Source organism: Callospermophilus lateralis, chromosome 19 (assembly GCF_048772815.1).
Source record: "Callospermophilus lateralis isolate mCalLat2 chromosome 19, mCalLat2.hap1, whole genome shotgun sequence".
Taxonomy (NCBI): domain Eukaryota; kingdom Metazoa; phylum Chordata; class Mammalia; order Rodentia; family Sciuridae; genus Callospermophilus; species Callospermophilus lateralis.
The window spans coordinates 2,319,687-2,335,034 of NC_135323.1; the positions used below are offsets into that span (position 1 = coordinate 2,319,687).

Consider the following 15,348-nt stretch of genomic DNA (forward strand, 5'->3'; position numbering starts at 1 on the left):
CGCTCACACTAATGCTGACCAGTTCTTGTTGACTTTCAAGGACTGCCTGTTCGGGTGGTGCACACCTATAATCCCAGCAACTCAGGAAGCAGAGGCAGGAGGATCACAAGTTTGAGGACAGCCTCAGCAACATAGGGAGGCCCTAAGAAACTTAGTGAGACCCCACTCAAAATCAAAAACAGAGGCTGGGGATGTGGCTTAGTGGTAAGCGCCCCTGGAATCAATCCCTGGTAACAAAGCCAGGCTGGCTGAAGGAAAGCGCCCTGAGTACTCGACAGTCCCATCCTCAGCCAGTCCTTCATCAACTGCATGCAGGGGTCCACAGTGGTCTTTCTTTCACAGGTTGTGTAGATCAAATCCTGGCCTCCAAGTGGCAAGGTTTTGGGCAGGCGCGCCTAAGCTTCGGTTTCCTTGTCTTAAACGTAGGTCTACAAAATAAACACCTTGTAGTTTCATTGTGAGAATTTTAAAGCACCATCAGAAAAGGAGGCTTGCCGTGAATGTTCAAAATGACGATCAGCACTATTTACAGGGGATTATTGTTTAAAAGTACGTCTTATGGTAAATACTGCCTTCCAGTCTAAATGGTTCATAGACTTGTTGGATGTCCAATTTGGAAGGACCCTGGAAAGATGTGATCCAAACAGTACATTTTACAGTTAAGGAAAATAAGGACCTTGAGAACCACAGCTGCTGCTGGGACAGGTGGCTCCAGCTTAGGACACCAGAGGGGTCAGAGAGCTGACCATTTCCACAGTGTCTCAAAGCGTCCCTGTGCCTTCCCCTATTGCTTCTGCTCCTAGTTTATTCCGTTGTCAACCACCAGGGAATCTAACTTGGTTTGGAGTGATTTTAGGATTTTTAAAAAACTCTTTAGGGTGAATCCTAATACATCTGGTGTTGAGAATGACTGTCCTGTTTGGCCTTTGCTTTTCTTTCTTCTCCAACCCGTCTCGCTGTCTCCTCTCCAGGCCACAGGCCAGCTTCCTAACTGCTTTCGGGACTCCCTGTTCCTTGTGGAGAACCCTCAGGAGTCTTTCTAAAACGTGCCCTGGATGACTCCCTGCTCCAGACCTTTGGCCACGTGTCCCACATGGAAGGCCCATATTGCTCAGCATGGCAGGGAAGGTCCCAGGGGACTGAGCCCTGCCTTCTTGCTTGACCTGGTCACAGCCTCATCTTGTCTCCCTGTTTGTGATCTAGCGATAAGGATCTCAGAGCTGCCTGTCCGGCCCTGCCTTCCTGCCTCTGTCTGGCTGTAATCTTCCTCTGAAATGTCCCCCATTGCTGGAGCACCCCTTCACCTTGGAGGTAGCCTTGTGCATCTGCAGCATGCAGTGTCTGTCTCGTCCCTACACTAGGTGGTCGAGACCTTTCCCGCCAGAACGTGGGCTGAGAGAAGGATGGCGCCTCATTCACCCTGACATCTCTGTCACATGATATGAATGTAGTGAAGTTGGCCTTACAGCACTTCTGAGCCCAGGGTGGCTTATGCAGGTAGGGCTTCCCCAAGACGTCTCTACCGGGTGTACGATAGGTGTTTCCTAAGTGCTTATCAAATAATTATGTAACAAAACCATTTCTAACTCAGAAAGTCCACGTTCACACTGTTGTTTCCATTATAAATTTTTTTTTTTAATTTAAGAATACTGATCAACACAGGAAACATTTAATTCATGGAATTGTGCATGTGGTCATCAGTTACATTGTGGCATGTTAATTTCCTTATCATTTATTGGCACTGTCAACAGAATACTGTAAACAAGATCACTTTGTATGCATAAATCTGCGATGCTCCCTAGCTATGGTTTCTACCATGAGCTGATATATAGAGATAGGATAGATATATAGATATGTTAATGTGGAGAACAATTTTGCATGGTTACTGAGAGTCAGTAAAAATTATAAAAAACACCCATTTATAATAAAAGAGAGGATGTGCTAAGACTTGCTAGTACTGGACTTGGTTTTCTGTAAAAGTGACAAGACACGCTAGAGACATTCATCAGACTTGATGGTACTAATGGGTGATGGTTTCATCTCCAGACCCCCACAGAAGCACTTTCTCCTGGGCTCTGCCTTGGACAGCAGCTGTCCATTGGCTTACAGTGTCTTCTCTAGACTCTTCTCAGTATCTGCCATCTTGAGCTCTGCTAAAAATTCATTTCCTTGGATTTCCTCTAGCTCACCCCCACCCCACAAAAGAGGACATCTCAGGAGCTCATCATGCCCCAAGTTGACAAGGACTTGGTAAATGGCTTAAACACTTTACAAGTAACTTCCCATGGTAAGGAGTGAATGATAAGTTCAGAAATGACTTTCCAGATAAAATGATCTCATTCCTCCGTCAATGCCCTATGGGGAGAGAACAGAATACTGGAGCCATGCCCTCCACTGAAGAGAGCCAAGTTTCCCAGTGTTCCCAGGCTTAGAATCCTCAGGACTCCAAGAATCTTATTGAATATTTGCACCCGGTGCTAAAGTTCTCAGGAGAAAGCATACATAATCCCATATATGCATCATGGTTGGGTTTGCATTTTTCTTGTTTGTTAAGTAAGGCTTGAACCTTAGGATATTGCCTGTGGAATCTGGCTCCCCAGTTAAAGGAATGAGACTGTGAACTGTATGCTGTTCCCTTTCTGGAACGTTCTTCTGTGCCCTGTCTGCTTGGTGAACTCTTGCTCATTCTGCAAAGTCCTGCTCAAACGTTACTTTCTCCTTGAAAGTTCCTCTACACTTCAGGCAGATTGGGGTCCTCCCTCTGACTCACTGTGCTCCTCACCCATCTCTGTCATTGCACTTGCCATTCTGATATATTTGACTTTAGAGTCGGTTGTTCCCCATGGATAGTGAGTCCTTTGAGAGCAGGGACCACATTTTATTTCCCATGTGTCTTCCAGATGCTTAGCACAGGGCTTGGGGTGGCACAGGTATTTCATGATAGTTTGATGAATGAGTGAAGATTGATGTATTAAAAAAAGCATACAAGTGGGTGAGAGGGAGGAATGCCTCCTCACGTAGTTGGCAGGGCAAACATGACCTCAGACGTGGTAAAATTCCTTAGGAAAAGCGGCAGATTTGCTGCAGACTGCAGGAATGCAAAGTGACCCAGGACTTGTGGATCCGTCCAGCTCTGTTAACATTTCATCTCAACAAAAAAGGCTGATGATCAAGCATGAGGAGGAGTGGGAGCTGAATCTTTGGATGATTAGTTATTAAAAGGACAAAATGCTGAATTGGGAACTTTGACACGTCCATCTTCCAAAACAGTCCACCAAGGCACCAGAGGTGCAGAGGTTTCCCTCTGGTCACAGAATATAAGCCAGACTCTCTGTCTACCCACTAGACTATGCCTTGAGACTGCAGGATTCTCAAGGGCTCTTTTTAGGAGCATCTGAGGTCAGATAAGTTCCGAGAAGGTCTCGCCTCTGGCAGAGATGCTGGGCCTTGTCCACAACCTGCTCAGCCACATAAGAATCATCTACCTGTGATCTCCAGCTCTGGCATCTCAGGCAAAGCGGAGTTCAGGGGCAAGTATAAGGAAGCAACCAACAGGTTGCTTTTCATGTGCAGGGCTCTGGTGTCTGATTTACAACACTTCCCTCAAGAAGAAAGCTAGTCCAGCAGTGGCTCCCACTGATGGGTCAGCTCTGCTCAGAAGCAGAGTGAAGGCAGATGAATGAAAGCTGAGAAGGAGCCTCCCAGGAGGGAGGGTCAAGGGTCAGACCTCAAGGGGCCCTGGGAGGTGGGATGAAGTGGCTCTGGGCTTGTGCTCCTGGGCGGACAGACTCGTGCTTCTGACCTTCCAGCTCATGTGTGTCCCCTGCATGCTCAGGTCACACTTTAGGCTGCACATACAACAGGGAGGATGGTGTGGGGATAGAGGGTGTCAGTAAGAACCATCCTCGATCCGCCTAGAGATCCTCCAAGGACAGAGGCCCATCGTGGGTGGAACTGAGAGTTTAGAGGACCCCAGGAGCACTGAGAGGAGAGGTCCTAGTCTCAGGGGCCAGAGGTCCCCCTTCCCCAAGCTCAGTCCTCCTGTGCCTGCTTTGTTGGTTCCTGGGAACCATCCAGTCCAGCACAGAATCATGCATGGGGTGTTCAGAGCTCCAGGTGCTGGGGAAGGAAGGGAAAGCGTGTTTGTTGCATAGGGTGAGGGGAAGCCAGCCATCTTTGATTATAAGACAGGGCATTTGAGATAGCCTGGAACCCAGGAGCCCTGGCCACCAGCCTCAGGAGCAGGTGGGCTCCCTTGACTGGCTTCCAAAGAAATTGTCAGGATTGGGTGGGCTGAAATATGGCCAGGACCCACATGGCCCTCTCAAGACCATGTGCAGGACTCCACCAGAAATTCTGGGCTGAAACCAACTGATACCATTGGCTCTGCTAGGAGGAAAATCAAAGCCAGCCCTGTACTCCCTTCCCCTCTCCCACAACCATCAAAACATCCCCTCCCCACAAATAACCCTTCAGTTTATGCATTCGCCTCTGACGCTTTTAAGTGGAAACATGAATTAGGCAAACTAATCAATTGACAACTGTTGAGATCGGGCTTCTCTGAGTGTAGTGAAAATGGCTTTTCTACTTGAAATCTGCTAAGATGTCGCTGAAAATATTGAGGAACAGGTGAGCATGGTGATCCCTGAAGACCAGTGTGGGACGGAAACGGATGGACTTGTCGCCGCAGCCCCCCAACACCACACCTGGGGGAAGAGGCAGGAGGTGGTTAGGCAGGGGGCTCCGGGTGGGTGTGCCAAGACGGCTGGGAGGACAGTGATGCTCACCCACCACATGGTCCTCCTGGCCAGGCTCCCTCCTGACCTGCCCGCCCATTCCCCCATCCACCTCAGCCCTCCTCTGCTTCTTTCCCGCCACCTGACTCTGAATGCCTGCTTTCCTTGCCCTCCAGAGGCTCGTTATGTGCTGGGGAAGAAAACTCAGGCCACACAGGCATGAGCTGTCCTGGCGGAGGGACTCTGGCTGGTGCTCAAGGGCAACTTTCCATCTGGCAGCGGGGCTTGCTCCCATATCCCCTTCCCCACTGGGGAGAGAACCAGGGCCTGCACATACTAGGCAAGGACCCGACCCCCCAGTCCCTGGTTTTCTCATTTTAAAAAAGAGGCCGATTATCCCTGCCTTGTAGGGTTGCTACAGGGATTCCACAAGAAGGCATGAGAAAAAGATATGACTTTGTACCTGACACATAGTAGGTGCTCTGATCACATCATAATCCCCCCTCGCCCACTTAAAACAATTCTGAGGCTTCCCTGAGCTCCTAGAGTCTGGCATCTGGAGCCTGATGTGGGCCTGCATCCCACCCCTGCTGAACTCTGCCAATCCCTGTTTGTCCCCACCTCCCTCTGCTCTTTCTGCTTCTCCACCTGTAAGCTCCACCTGCCTCAGGTGTGCCTGCATGCTTTCCTTGCCCAGGATGTTCTTCCTGTCCTTCCCCACCTGGCCAAGCCCTGTGCCTTTGTCAAGGCCGGGGTAAAAAGCCACCTCCTTAAAGCTGCCTTTGCTGACTTCTGGCCCCCACCATTTCCCCACCTGATCTCTCCACCCCTCCATCTCACCCTTTCCCCTTCCCCATGATTTGTAATTGTAGTAGATTACAAAATGCTGTGCTTACTGCTCCCCTCCCTGTGAGGTTGCACCTCCCTGAAGGAAGGACCCTGAGGGTTTCTTCACAGTGGCTCTGGACATTGATGAAACTCAAATGTCCATTCTGAATCTCCTTACCTTTGTTTCTGGCAATTAAAATGAGTTTGTTCCGTATGGATTCATCTGGAGTGTCGAAGGAGCAAAAGGTGCCTCGTCCTCTCACCCTGCTGATGTACTGGGGGTACCGGGCCTGCAATGGGATGACAAAGAGGGTGTCAAAGCCATCTCTTGGGAACCAGCCGGGCTCCATGGCTGTGCTTTCTCAGATGCCTCTCCTGGTCCAGTCCTTGGGGCTCTGCTGGACTGGTAGGACCACTGTTGGGTTAAGAGCTCTGGTTCTGGAAACATCCAGGCCTGGGTTCAGAACTCAGCTGTCTCCTTCACATCATGTAACCCTGAGTGGATCATCTAAGTGGCCCACACCTGTTTCCTCCTCTGTAAACCAAAGCTGCAAATGCCACTGACCCTAATAACCTGTGCAAAGACTTTAATGGGATAGGGTTTATGTGCCAAGTCCTATGCCCAGGGCCTGGCACGTAGTAGGTGCTCTTTATATGTTAGCCATCTCTATTATTAGCTATTCTAGAAGCTACTATTCCTTCTAGAAGGAATGCTCCTTCTCATTGAAGGCTTTGGGGTTGGGAGAGGCACTAGATTGAGTGGTGCCTGGTCACACCATTTGGAACCTTTGCAAATGACCTTGTTCGGAATAGGGACTTTGCAGAGGTAGTTAGGATGAGTCCTACTGGACAGAGGTGGGTTCTGATCCAATGACAGGTGTCACAACTGATAAGATGGGCATTTGGACACAAGCACAGTGGGGAGGAGGCCAGGGGATGGTGGAAGCAGAGACTGGAGGATGCATGCATGAGCCAAGGACCAGCAGCCCCCAGAAGCTGGGCGAGACGGAACCTCCTGGAGGAACAAACCCTCCCAGGACCATGTGAGAATAAATTCTTATTTTAAGCCACCCAGTTTTCAGCCATCTGGGAGATACAAAGGCCCTGGACCAGAGGGTCCATCCCTCCCTGCTCTACACTGTCCACGTGAAGGACAGCGGGTGAGACCTGGGTAACCCTGAATCCTCTCAGGCACTGGGCGGGGCATCTCTCACAACAGGTCCCTGGTGGAAACTGCAGACCCAGTCGTGCTCTGGTGGCGATGGAACCCCCTCCCACACCAGCAAGCAGTCTCTTGGGAGGCAGGGATCCAGGTCTGTTCCATTTGGACATAACTTAGGGCCCTTGTGACACACACACACACACACACACACACACACACACTCTCTCTCTCTCTCTCTCTCTCTCTCTCTCTCTCTCTCTCTCAATGGCTATCGACTGAATGAGTGCAGGGCAGCAGGAACGACAGCCCCTGCTCCAGGCTGGGCTCTGATGGCCTGTAGTCTGCACGTGTGCATCTGCGTAGGCCTCTCCCTCTTAGTCACCCGTTCCCCCCTAATTATTTTAGGGCATTCCTATAATCTCAACTCCTTGCCTATAGCTTTCTGAGATTCCAACAGGGACCCAGAACCCCTCCCACCTCTCTAAATTAGCCCCCATGCAGGTTCTCAAAAGCAGGATGCCAGGGAGTTCCCCAAAACACTTTTTGGCACGTCTTCACCTGGGCTTGCTTTCACTGGGGAGGCTGGAGGTTCAGGAGGACAATGCTTCTCTCCATGCCCCTGTGCAGCACCGAGATCTCAGGTCTGACTGCCTGTCTCGTTGTTCTCTGTCCCACTGGCCTATTTGGGGTCATCGTGGACTGTTCTGAACTTCTCTGTCTTTTCTCTCCTGGTGCCTTTTCTTTGTGTTCCCAGTCACGTCCCCACCAGGTCATGTGCTCTGCCTGTCCCTTTTTATCTCCAGAGTCTGCAAGCTGCCCCATGATGATGTCTCATGAGGAGGGTAACCTTGGGTCCACGTGGACCTTTCAGGAAGGGAACTCAGTTCAGGACAAGGGGCAGCCCCAGGGCACCAAGATCCCTGTCTGGTCTGGACCCTACATGATGTCCCACAATTGACTAAGATGACCCCGAGCAGGGCCCAGATGCCTCCTGGGGCAATAAGTGTCACCTGTCACTTCTGCCCATGCCATTTCCCAGTGTTGAGACTCCCAGCAGGAAAGGTTCAGCCCTGTTTGGATGATTTCCCTCTTGCCCTGCCCCTCTGCCACCCTCAGTTTAAATTCTAACTCAGTTCAAGAGGAATCCATCCAGAATACACCCACTGGGGGTCTCAGCTATCTTCTGAGCGACAATAACTCCTTCAGAGTCTTCACAGTCAGGCAGACCTGGCTTTAAAGCTTGGTTCCCTCACTGCTGCCTGGGCCTGGGCAAAGGACACATCTCCCCAAACCTCCATCTTCTCATCCAGAAAATAAGGATAGTCATATTTTCCTAATTTCAAGTTATTATGAGTTAAGGTTTCCAAGTAAAACATAGGATGTCAAACTAAATTTGAATTTCAGGTAAACAACAAACAATTTTATAAAGTATAAATGTGTCCTAACTGTTGCATTCCTGGGATATACTTCTGCTAAAAAAAGGAGAAAATCAGTTGCTGTTTCTCAAACTTAACTGGGCATCTTCTAATGTAATTTGCTAAATCTGGCCATCCTGCATGGGAGTGGGGCTGGAGCCCCTGACTCCTCTTGTATCCAAATCTAAGTTCTGGACCTTGGATTTCTGAGACTTAAAGCCTTTAACACAAGATATGGCATACCAAGTTCTCAATAAACAGAAGTTATCATCATTAGGTCCTTATCATGGCAGAGAGGTAAACATCAGCAAAGAACACAGACCATCAGCATCACTACCACCAGCATGAAGATCATCAGCACCACCATCGCCACCACCATCACCATCATACCACTGTCAATATACCAAACATACCATCACCATCACCTTCACTACCGTTACCACACCAGTATCACCAACATCATCACCTTCACCACCATCACTATTATCACCAACATTATCACCGTACTATCACCATCACCACCATCATCATCACTATTACCATGTTAGTGAGCTTCTGCTCATGTCACTGCTGACTGGATGTTTCAAATACCAGGGGAGGGACCCTTTGAGATCAGCCACTCAGAGAAAGGCACCTCTCCTTCCCACTCCTGCGTTCTTCTGGCTGGTCCTGGAAACTCTCCCAGCCACCTCCCACCTTGACCCTGAGTCTAGGAGAGGGCACTTGTGTGTGTTGGACAAAAAGCTCTAATGCAGAGCTGTCCTTCCCAGTGGCTGCTGAAACATGATGAGTCCAAACTGAAATATGCTCTAAGTTTAAAATATATACCCGATTTTAAAAGCTTAGTATGAGAAAAATAATCTGAAGTAGCACATTATTTGTTTTCTATATTGATGACCTGTTGAATTGATAATCTTTTTGATATAATGTATAAAGCAAAATATATTCTTAAAATTAATTTTACTTCCTCCTATCTACTTTTTGTGTGGCTTCTAGAACATCTGACATTACCTATAGCTGGCTTCAGATCACTGTGGACAGGCCTGCTAAGCTTGGGAATATGCAGAAGGCAGAACAGAAGAGGGAATGAGGAGCATGCTGTGGGGCAGGAGGGAGTGTGCGCCAGCCTCTCCAAGGAGGGATGTCTGAGATCACACCAGAGGGTGAGCAGGAGTCAGGAGCGGGGAAGGGGTGGTATGGAGGAGTGGGGGGCGCATTCTCTGTGGGGAGCCTGGAGCAGCATGACTCGCTCAGGACCTCTGAACAGCAGGTGCAGTGCCATGTGAGGGTCCGGCTGCAGCCCTGGGGGTGCAGGCGCCTGGATAGTGGGTCTGAGTGGGTACCTGGAGGTCCAGCAGCCCCGTGAGCAGGGCCTTCCCGGCACGGGTCGCGTTATCCAGGAGGTCCTCCCGCTTGATGACATTGATGACCTCGGCCAGCAACAAGTTCTTAGATGGGTCCCCCAGCCAGGTGTTGAAGATCCGGTAAGGCTGGAAGGAGGTGGAGTGTCAGAAGGGCTCACGTGGCCACTCCCTGCAGGGCCCCCACCTCTGACACACCTTCTTCTCCAGAGGACACCTGCCAAGGGCCAGGAGGGCAGCAGCCCTGTTCCCCCAGAGTCCTCCCAAGTCTGCCCTTCAGGCATGCACACTGTGGGGAGACCGAGGTGCCGGCTCCCTGGAGATGCATCTCCCTGGAGATGCATCAGGACGATGGGGCCTTCACTCGGGGCTTGCACTGAGTATCAAGAGATGTGTCCCCGGGTGGTTTTGTGATCGTGAGGACATCACAGAGTGAGCGTACACAAGCTAAGGCAGTGGAGACGCTGCTAGGTCATAGGTGGTGCAATCTTGGGGGTGGGGGGCACCACAATACATGAGGTGTGTTGTTGAGCGAAACCTCAGCCTGGGGTGCATGACTGGCCTGTGACCCTCATTTCACAGGGCAGAGAGCTGAGGTTCTGAGAGGTGAGGGTCTCACCCACGGCAAATACAGCTCATGGAGGGGGAGCTGGACTGGGCTGTGGGCACTCTGCCCCTGATAGGTCCCCCACTTCACCCACCCTCAGCCGTTCAGGGAATAGGCAGGGCCGTGGCCAACGGAAGCACACACTTCCCGGCCTCTGTGTCTTGAGGACTGGCTGGGTGACCTGGCCTTCTGGAGTGTGGAAGCATCCTGAGGGATTTCTCAGGCTTCTGAAGACAAGAAGGGGCTCCTTTCCATCCCTTCTTTCCCTTCCCACTGCCTAGAACTGAGGTCTGACTCCTGGAGTTCCAGCAGCCGTTTCAGATCACAGTAACCTTGAGGGTAGGAATGATGGGAGGATGATTCTGGGCCCAATGTTGCACACTCATCGGTATGTACACACAGCAGTATACTGTAGTGGTTTGGGGCATTCGAATCCTGGCTTTATCATTTACAGGCCATGTGACCTTGGACATCTTACTTCTCTGTGCCTGTTTCTCCATTAGTAAAATGGGAATAACAATAACACCCATGGGTTAGACTGTTGTGAGGACTAAAACAACCTGTGAGGTGCTCCGCACATAGCATGGGTTCTGTCTGCCGTAGCAGATCTTATTGATCTGAGTAAGTCTGAAGATGGACAGTGGACGGCTGTGCAGATGGGCTTGCAGAGGAGCTGGAGCTGGGGTAACCATGACCATCGACTAAAGTGATAAGCTGGGCCTTCCAACGCCTCAGGGACATACCGGGTACCCTGAGAGGCCTGGTTCTGGGGATGGCACGCCCTCGCCTGCGGCCTGCCGGGCCCACTCACCGCGTTGGGCCTGAACTCCTCCTTGTGGAAGAAGCCCCCAGTCATCATCTTCTTGCTGAAGGTCATCACGTCTGCAGGGTCATCCAGACCCCAGTGCTCGTGGGCCCAGAACTTGCCTGTGCAGCCTCCTCCCGTCTGGACCTCATCCACCAAGAAGGCACAGCCGTGCTGGCCCCAGATGGGAGACAGGAGGGAGAAATCAACACCTGACAAGGCCAGTGGCCCCCACCCCACACAGTGACCTGCCATTGAACCCAGAACCCAGCCACAGCTCCTGCTGGCTCAGCTGCAGAGCAAACCAACGTTCTTGGGCTTTGAAAATCAAACCAAACCCTCCAGCAGAGGAGCAGCTCTAGCCCGAGCTGTGCTGAGTGCTGCGCATGTCCTGAGACTGCCCAGCTGGGGTCAGCAGGGGCCTGAGAGCTGCATCAAGCCTGTTTGGTTTGGCCTTAGTCCCAGGGTGGACCCTGGCAGGAGTAAATGTGTCCACAGTGGGGAGGGGACATCACCTCCTATAGTCAGTTTCCACGTTCTGCCTGTTGCCATGCCCATTGCTAACACGGTACTGTGTCTAAACCAACTCACGACTTACAGCATTTATCTGCGGACTCACCGGTTTCTGTGAGTCATACACGCACAACCCGTTAAAACAGACACGGGATCTTAACACAGTTTGTCCATTGGGGCCCCATCAAGTATGGACCACAGCTGACTGAAAGATGGGGTGAGGGTCTCCAGAAAGGAAAGGGAGGAGGCTGAGGCCTTCCCAGGAGCCAATTAATTATGGAGAAAGCTCCAAATGAAAGCAGCAGGTTAGTGGCTGATTTTGCAATAACATTTTAAAGAAGCACCCCCCACCTCCCCCACCCACCTCCTCTATCCATGACGTGACCCCTGCTGCACATCGGGATGTTCCACGGGTTCCAGAGCCCACTCTTTGCTCCTAGAACCTAACCCAGAAACCCCTGTGGCCTTGCCATGTTCTCTGACCTTCCTAGCAATGTCTCTCAGCTTCCGGAAAAAGTCATCCGAGGCGTGGTTGTCTCCACCCTCGGACTGGATGGGCTCTACGATGACCCCAGCCACCGTCTTCTTCTTTTTCCGATATTTCACGATCAGGTCCTCCACCTGGAAACCATGGAAAAGTGACAGCAGCTTGCAAAGGTGACAGTGCCTCAGGGACGCTCCTGAGCTGCATCCATGGAGGGATGTCTAAGGCTCCATGAGCCCCTTGGAATGGTACTGAGAGTGCTGTGCCATTTTGGGGACCAGCATGGGTCCCTTAGGAGCAATGCGTCTGACCTGAGGTTGGCGCTGGTGCTGGTGGGGAGGCAAGCCGAGCCCTGGGCCAAGTGACTGCACTTGGGAAGCCCCGTCCTGACCCACAAGGCAGCTGTGGCTGGCTCAGAGAAGCTGCCGGCAGGGAGAGCCCCACTGCCACCGCTGCACCTCGTCACCCTTACATTCTTGTTGCTCTCATCGTGGGTGTGAGCATCTTTTGGCAGAATCTGTGATGGCTCCTCTCTAAAACACTGTTGTGAAGCTCATCTGCAAACAGCAACCCCACCAGGGCAGTGTGGAGTGGGGTCAGGGGAACACTCGGCATCATGCTTGGTCCAAATTGAGTTGAGCTCTAAGTATAAAATACACACAGTATCCCAGACTCAATGTGGAAAGATAAAATGTCTCTCTGATCATTTAAAAATACTAATGACATACTGACATAGTAGGTTCAACAAAATGCTGTTAAAGTTAATGTCTTTTTAATTTTAAAAACCACGATGTTTGTACAATGGCGAACACCTGTAATCCCAGTGGCTCAGGAAGCTGAGGCAGGAGGATCCCAAGTTCAAAGCCAGCCTCAGTAACTTAGCAAGTCCCCAAGCAACATAGTAAGAACCTTTCTCAAAATAAAAAATAAAAAGGAAAATAGGGCTGGGGATGTGATTCAGTGGTAGAGCACCCCTGGGCTCAATCCTCACCCCCCCAAAAAAGATGAAATTAATTTTAACAGCACTTTACTGAACTTAATCTATCCAAACTATTATGTCAATATGTAATGAATATTTAAATTTTACTAGTGAGATTTTTTTTCATATTAAGCCCTTAAAATACTGTGTATATTTCATACATAGAGCACAACTCAATTTGGACCACGCACACCAAGTGCTCCCCAATCCCACCTCCACAGAGCCCTGATAGGATCACTGTCAATACAGATGAGCTTCACATGTTATTAAAATGAGGAGTGATCTCAGGTTCTGTCCCCAAAGAAGTGTGAGTGATAGAGAAGCTGGTCCAGAAGTGGGGGGTGAGTGTGGTGGCAGAAAGAGGGTCTAACTACGGAACACGTGAGGCATGAGGTCTTTCTGTCCCTACCTCCTTTCCAGGGACCATGACCCTCATCCCAGATGAGGCGTCTGTCCTCTGGGCCAAGCAGGCAGGGAGGAGAAGGGAGCGGGGAGGTGAAGGGAGGGGGCGGTACCTCCTCCAGGCAGCGCGCCTCCTCTTGCTCGTTCTCCTTCACAAATTCTTCCAGAGGATATTTCAGCCGTGGGAACGGTGCGATGGGCCAGTCAAAGGAAGGGATGTCGATCTTGTGAATTGCTTTGGAGTGCGTGGTTGCCAGACAGCCTGAGCCCAGCGAGACAGAAGAGCACACGCTTGGCTGGGGCAGTGGCACGGACAGTCTTTGAAGGGGACGTGATATCAGCCCCAGACCTGAAATGGCCAGGGAGTCTCTGGCCTGCAGATCCCAGCTCTTGTAACATCCTGAAGAGCCCACAAATGTGTGTGTGTGTGTGTGTGTGTGTGTGTGTGTGCGCATGTGCACATACATGGGCACGTGCATGTGTGCTTTATGATTTGCCACTCATTACACACAAGCTCTGAAGATGAGACACAAGGGTTTAAATCCCAGCCTCTGCCACTGAATGGCCTTGGCAAGTTCCTTCTCTTGCTGACCCTCAATTTCCACATCTGCAAAGTGGACATAACAGTGCCCCTCTTTGGGGAATCATCTGGAATCTATGAGAATTGCATAAATCTCCAGCGCCAGACCAAAGGCAGTGGCGCTACTGCTGTTGCTATTGCCATCATTGTAAATTCCACCCTGGGACCACATCCGTCCTCCTTACCCATGGTCCTCCCGTGGAAAGCACCCATGAAGGAGAGGATGCTGTAGTCGGGGCACCCAGGGGCCTAGAACCAAGAAAGATCAGCGTCAGTCATCCTTGTGAGGACTGGGGACCAGTGTGACCCTGCCAAATGGAGGAGGAAAGTCTATCAGAACCACGTCCTTCCAGGCAGAGAAGTTGTAAGCGGGTCCCTGAAGTCCCTACCCAGCCCCCAGATGTTCTGTTCTGTTCATGCACTTAAAGAATTAAGAAAAAAAGTTACCAAATTTAAGACCAATTTCACATATATCTGAATTTCTGACTTCCCATGAGTTCTGCACAGGTGGGACATTTTTCTCCCTCGCAGGTGGCCACAGTGCTCATGCTGTGCTCCTCTCAGCTGGGGCCTCTGAACTCAGCCCCTGTTCTACCATCTCTGCCAGCTCGGCCCACACCCTGCCCTCCACAGCTCTTAGGGGGTCCCACGCTGCTGGGTGTGCTGTGAACTGGTCTGTGGGGGATACCCACCTTACCCACTCCCCCACCCCCTCTGCAGCTGCCCTTGGGTGTGAGGGTCAGGAAGCCAATGCAAGAGTTCCCAACCCCTGCCTGGCCCCAAGGAAAGGATGCAGCTGCCCCTGCTGGCATGGCTTTCTGGTCCTCCACGGGGAGTCCAGACACTTGCAGCTCACTCTAAAGAACTGTTGGGCAGCCTCAGAGGCCACCTGCACCAGTCTCTTGGAAATCCATGTGGCATTTTCCCTGAGACCACTGGTAAAACTCCAAGACCTATTCCCACAAATTCCAAAATACCCTCTTGCCAATTTTTTTTCTTTGTCTCCAGTTTACAAATGTAATACGTACACATTCTTATGCATATCTAAATTCAGCAACTAAAAATGATGGACGGAAATCTAAAAATGCCCATGGGAAGGATGCCTGGATGTCAGGTGAGGGAAGCTCAGTCAGGGAGGGAGGTGGGAGAAGGGCCCTTAAGAAAACGGTCTGAAAAGAAGAAAGAAAGTAAATCTGAAGTTGAAGCAGTTTCCTATGAATACGGAGGAAGGTGTGGATGCCTTCACTAGCAGGAGGCTAGTGATTAGGAGAAATGCATATGAGAAAGCCTAAGGAAAAGGAGCAGAGCCAGCCAAGGTCAACCCGCCAGCAGGACCTTCCTGCACACGAATTCACACGGTGGAGAGCAGTGTCCGTGTGGTTTACATTCTGCTGTTTCCACTGATTTCCAGCACCTGTCCAGGCCCGGAGATAGCCTTCCTAATTATAATTATTTCAGCTGAAGAATATTGTGAAT

The 15,348-nt window shown here is 50.7% G+C and overlaps 1 protein-coding gene across 1 annotated transcript in view; it reads right to left on the bottom strand.

The window, feature by feature from the left end:
* Positions 1 to 4,439: 4,439 nt before the first annotated feature.
* Positions 4,440 to 15,348, bottom strand: part of Abat (4-aminobutyrate aminotransferase) — a 74,279-nt gene continuing 63,370 nt past the window's right edge. Inside the window, exons 10-16 of the mRNA XM_076839814.2 lie at positions 14,058 to 14,121; positions 13,406 to 13,554; positions 11,911 to 12,048; positions 10,921 to 11,088; positions 9,485 to 9,631; positions 5,743 to 5,854; positions 4,440 to 4,706 (exon numbers count right to left, since the gene is read on the bottom strand). Coding sequence (XP_076695929.2) covers positions 4,585 to 4,706; positions 5,743 to 5,854; positions 9,485 to 9,631; positions 10,921 to 11,088; positions 11,911 to 12,048; positions 13,406 to 13,554; positions 14,058 to 14,121 — 900 coding nt within the window. The 3' untranslated portion in view covers positions 4,440 to 4,584. The remainder of the gene's footprint in view (positions 4,707 to 5,742; positions 5,855 to 9,484; positions 9,632 to 10,920; positions 11,089 to 11,910; positions 12,049 to 13,405; positions 13,555 to 14,057; positions 14,122 to 15,348) is intronic.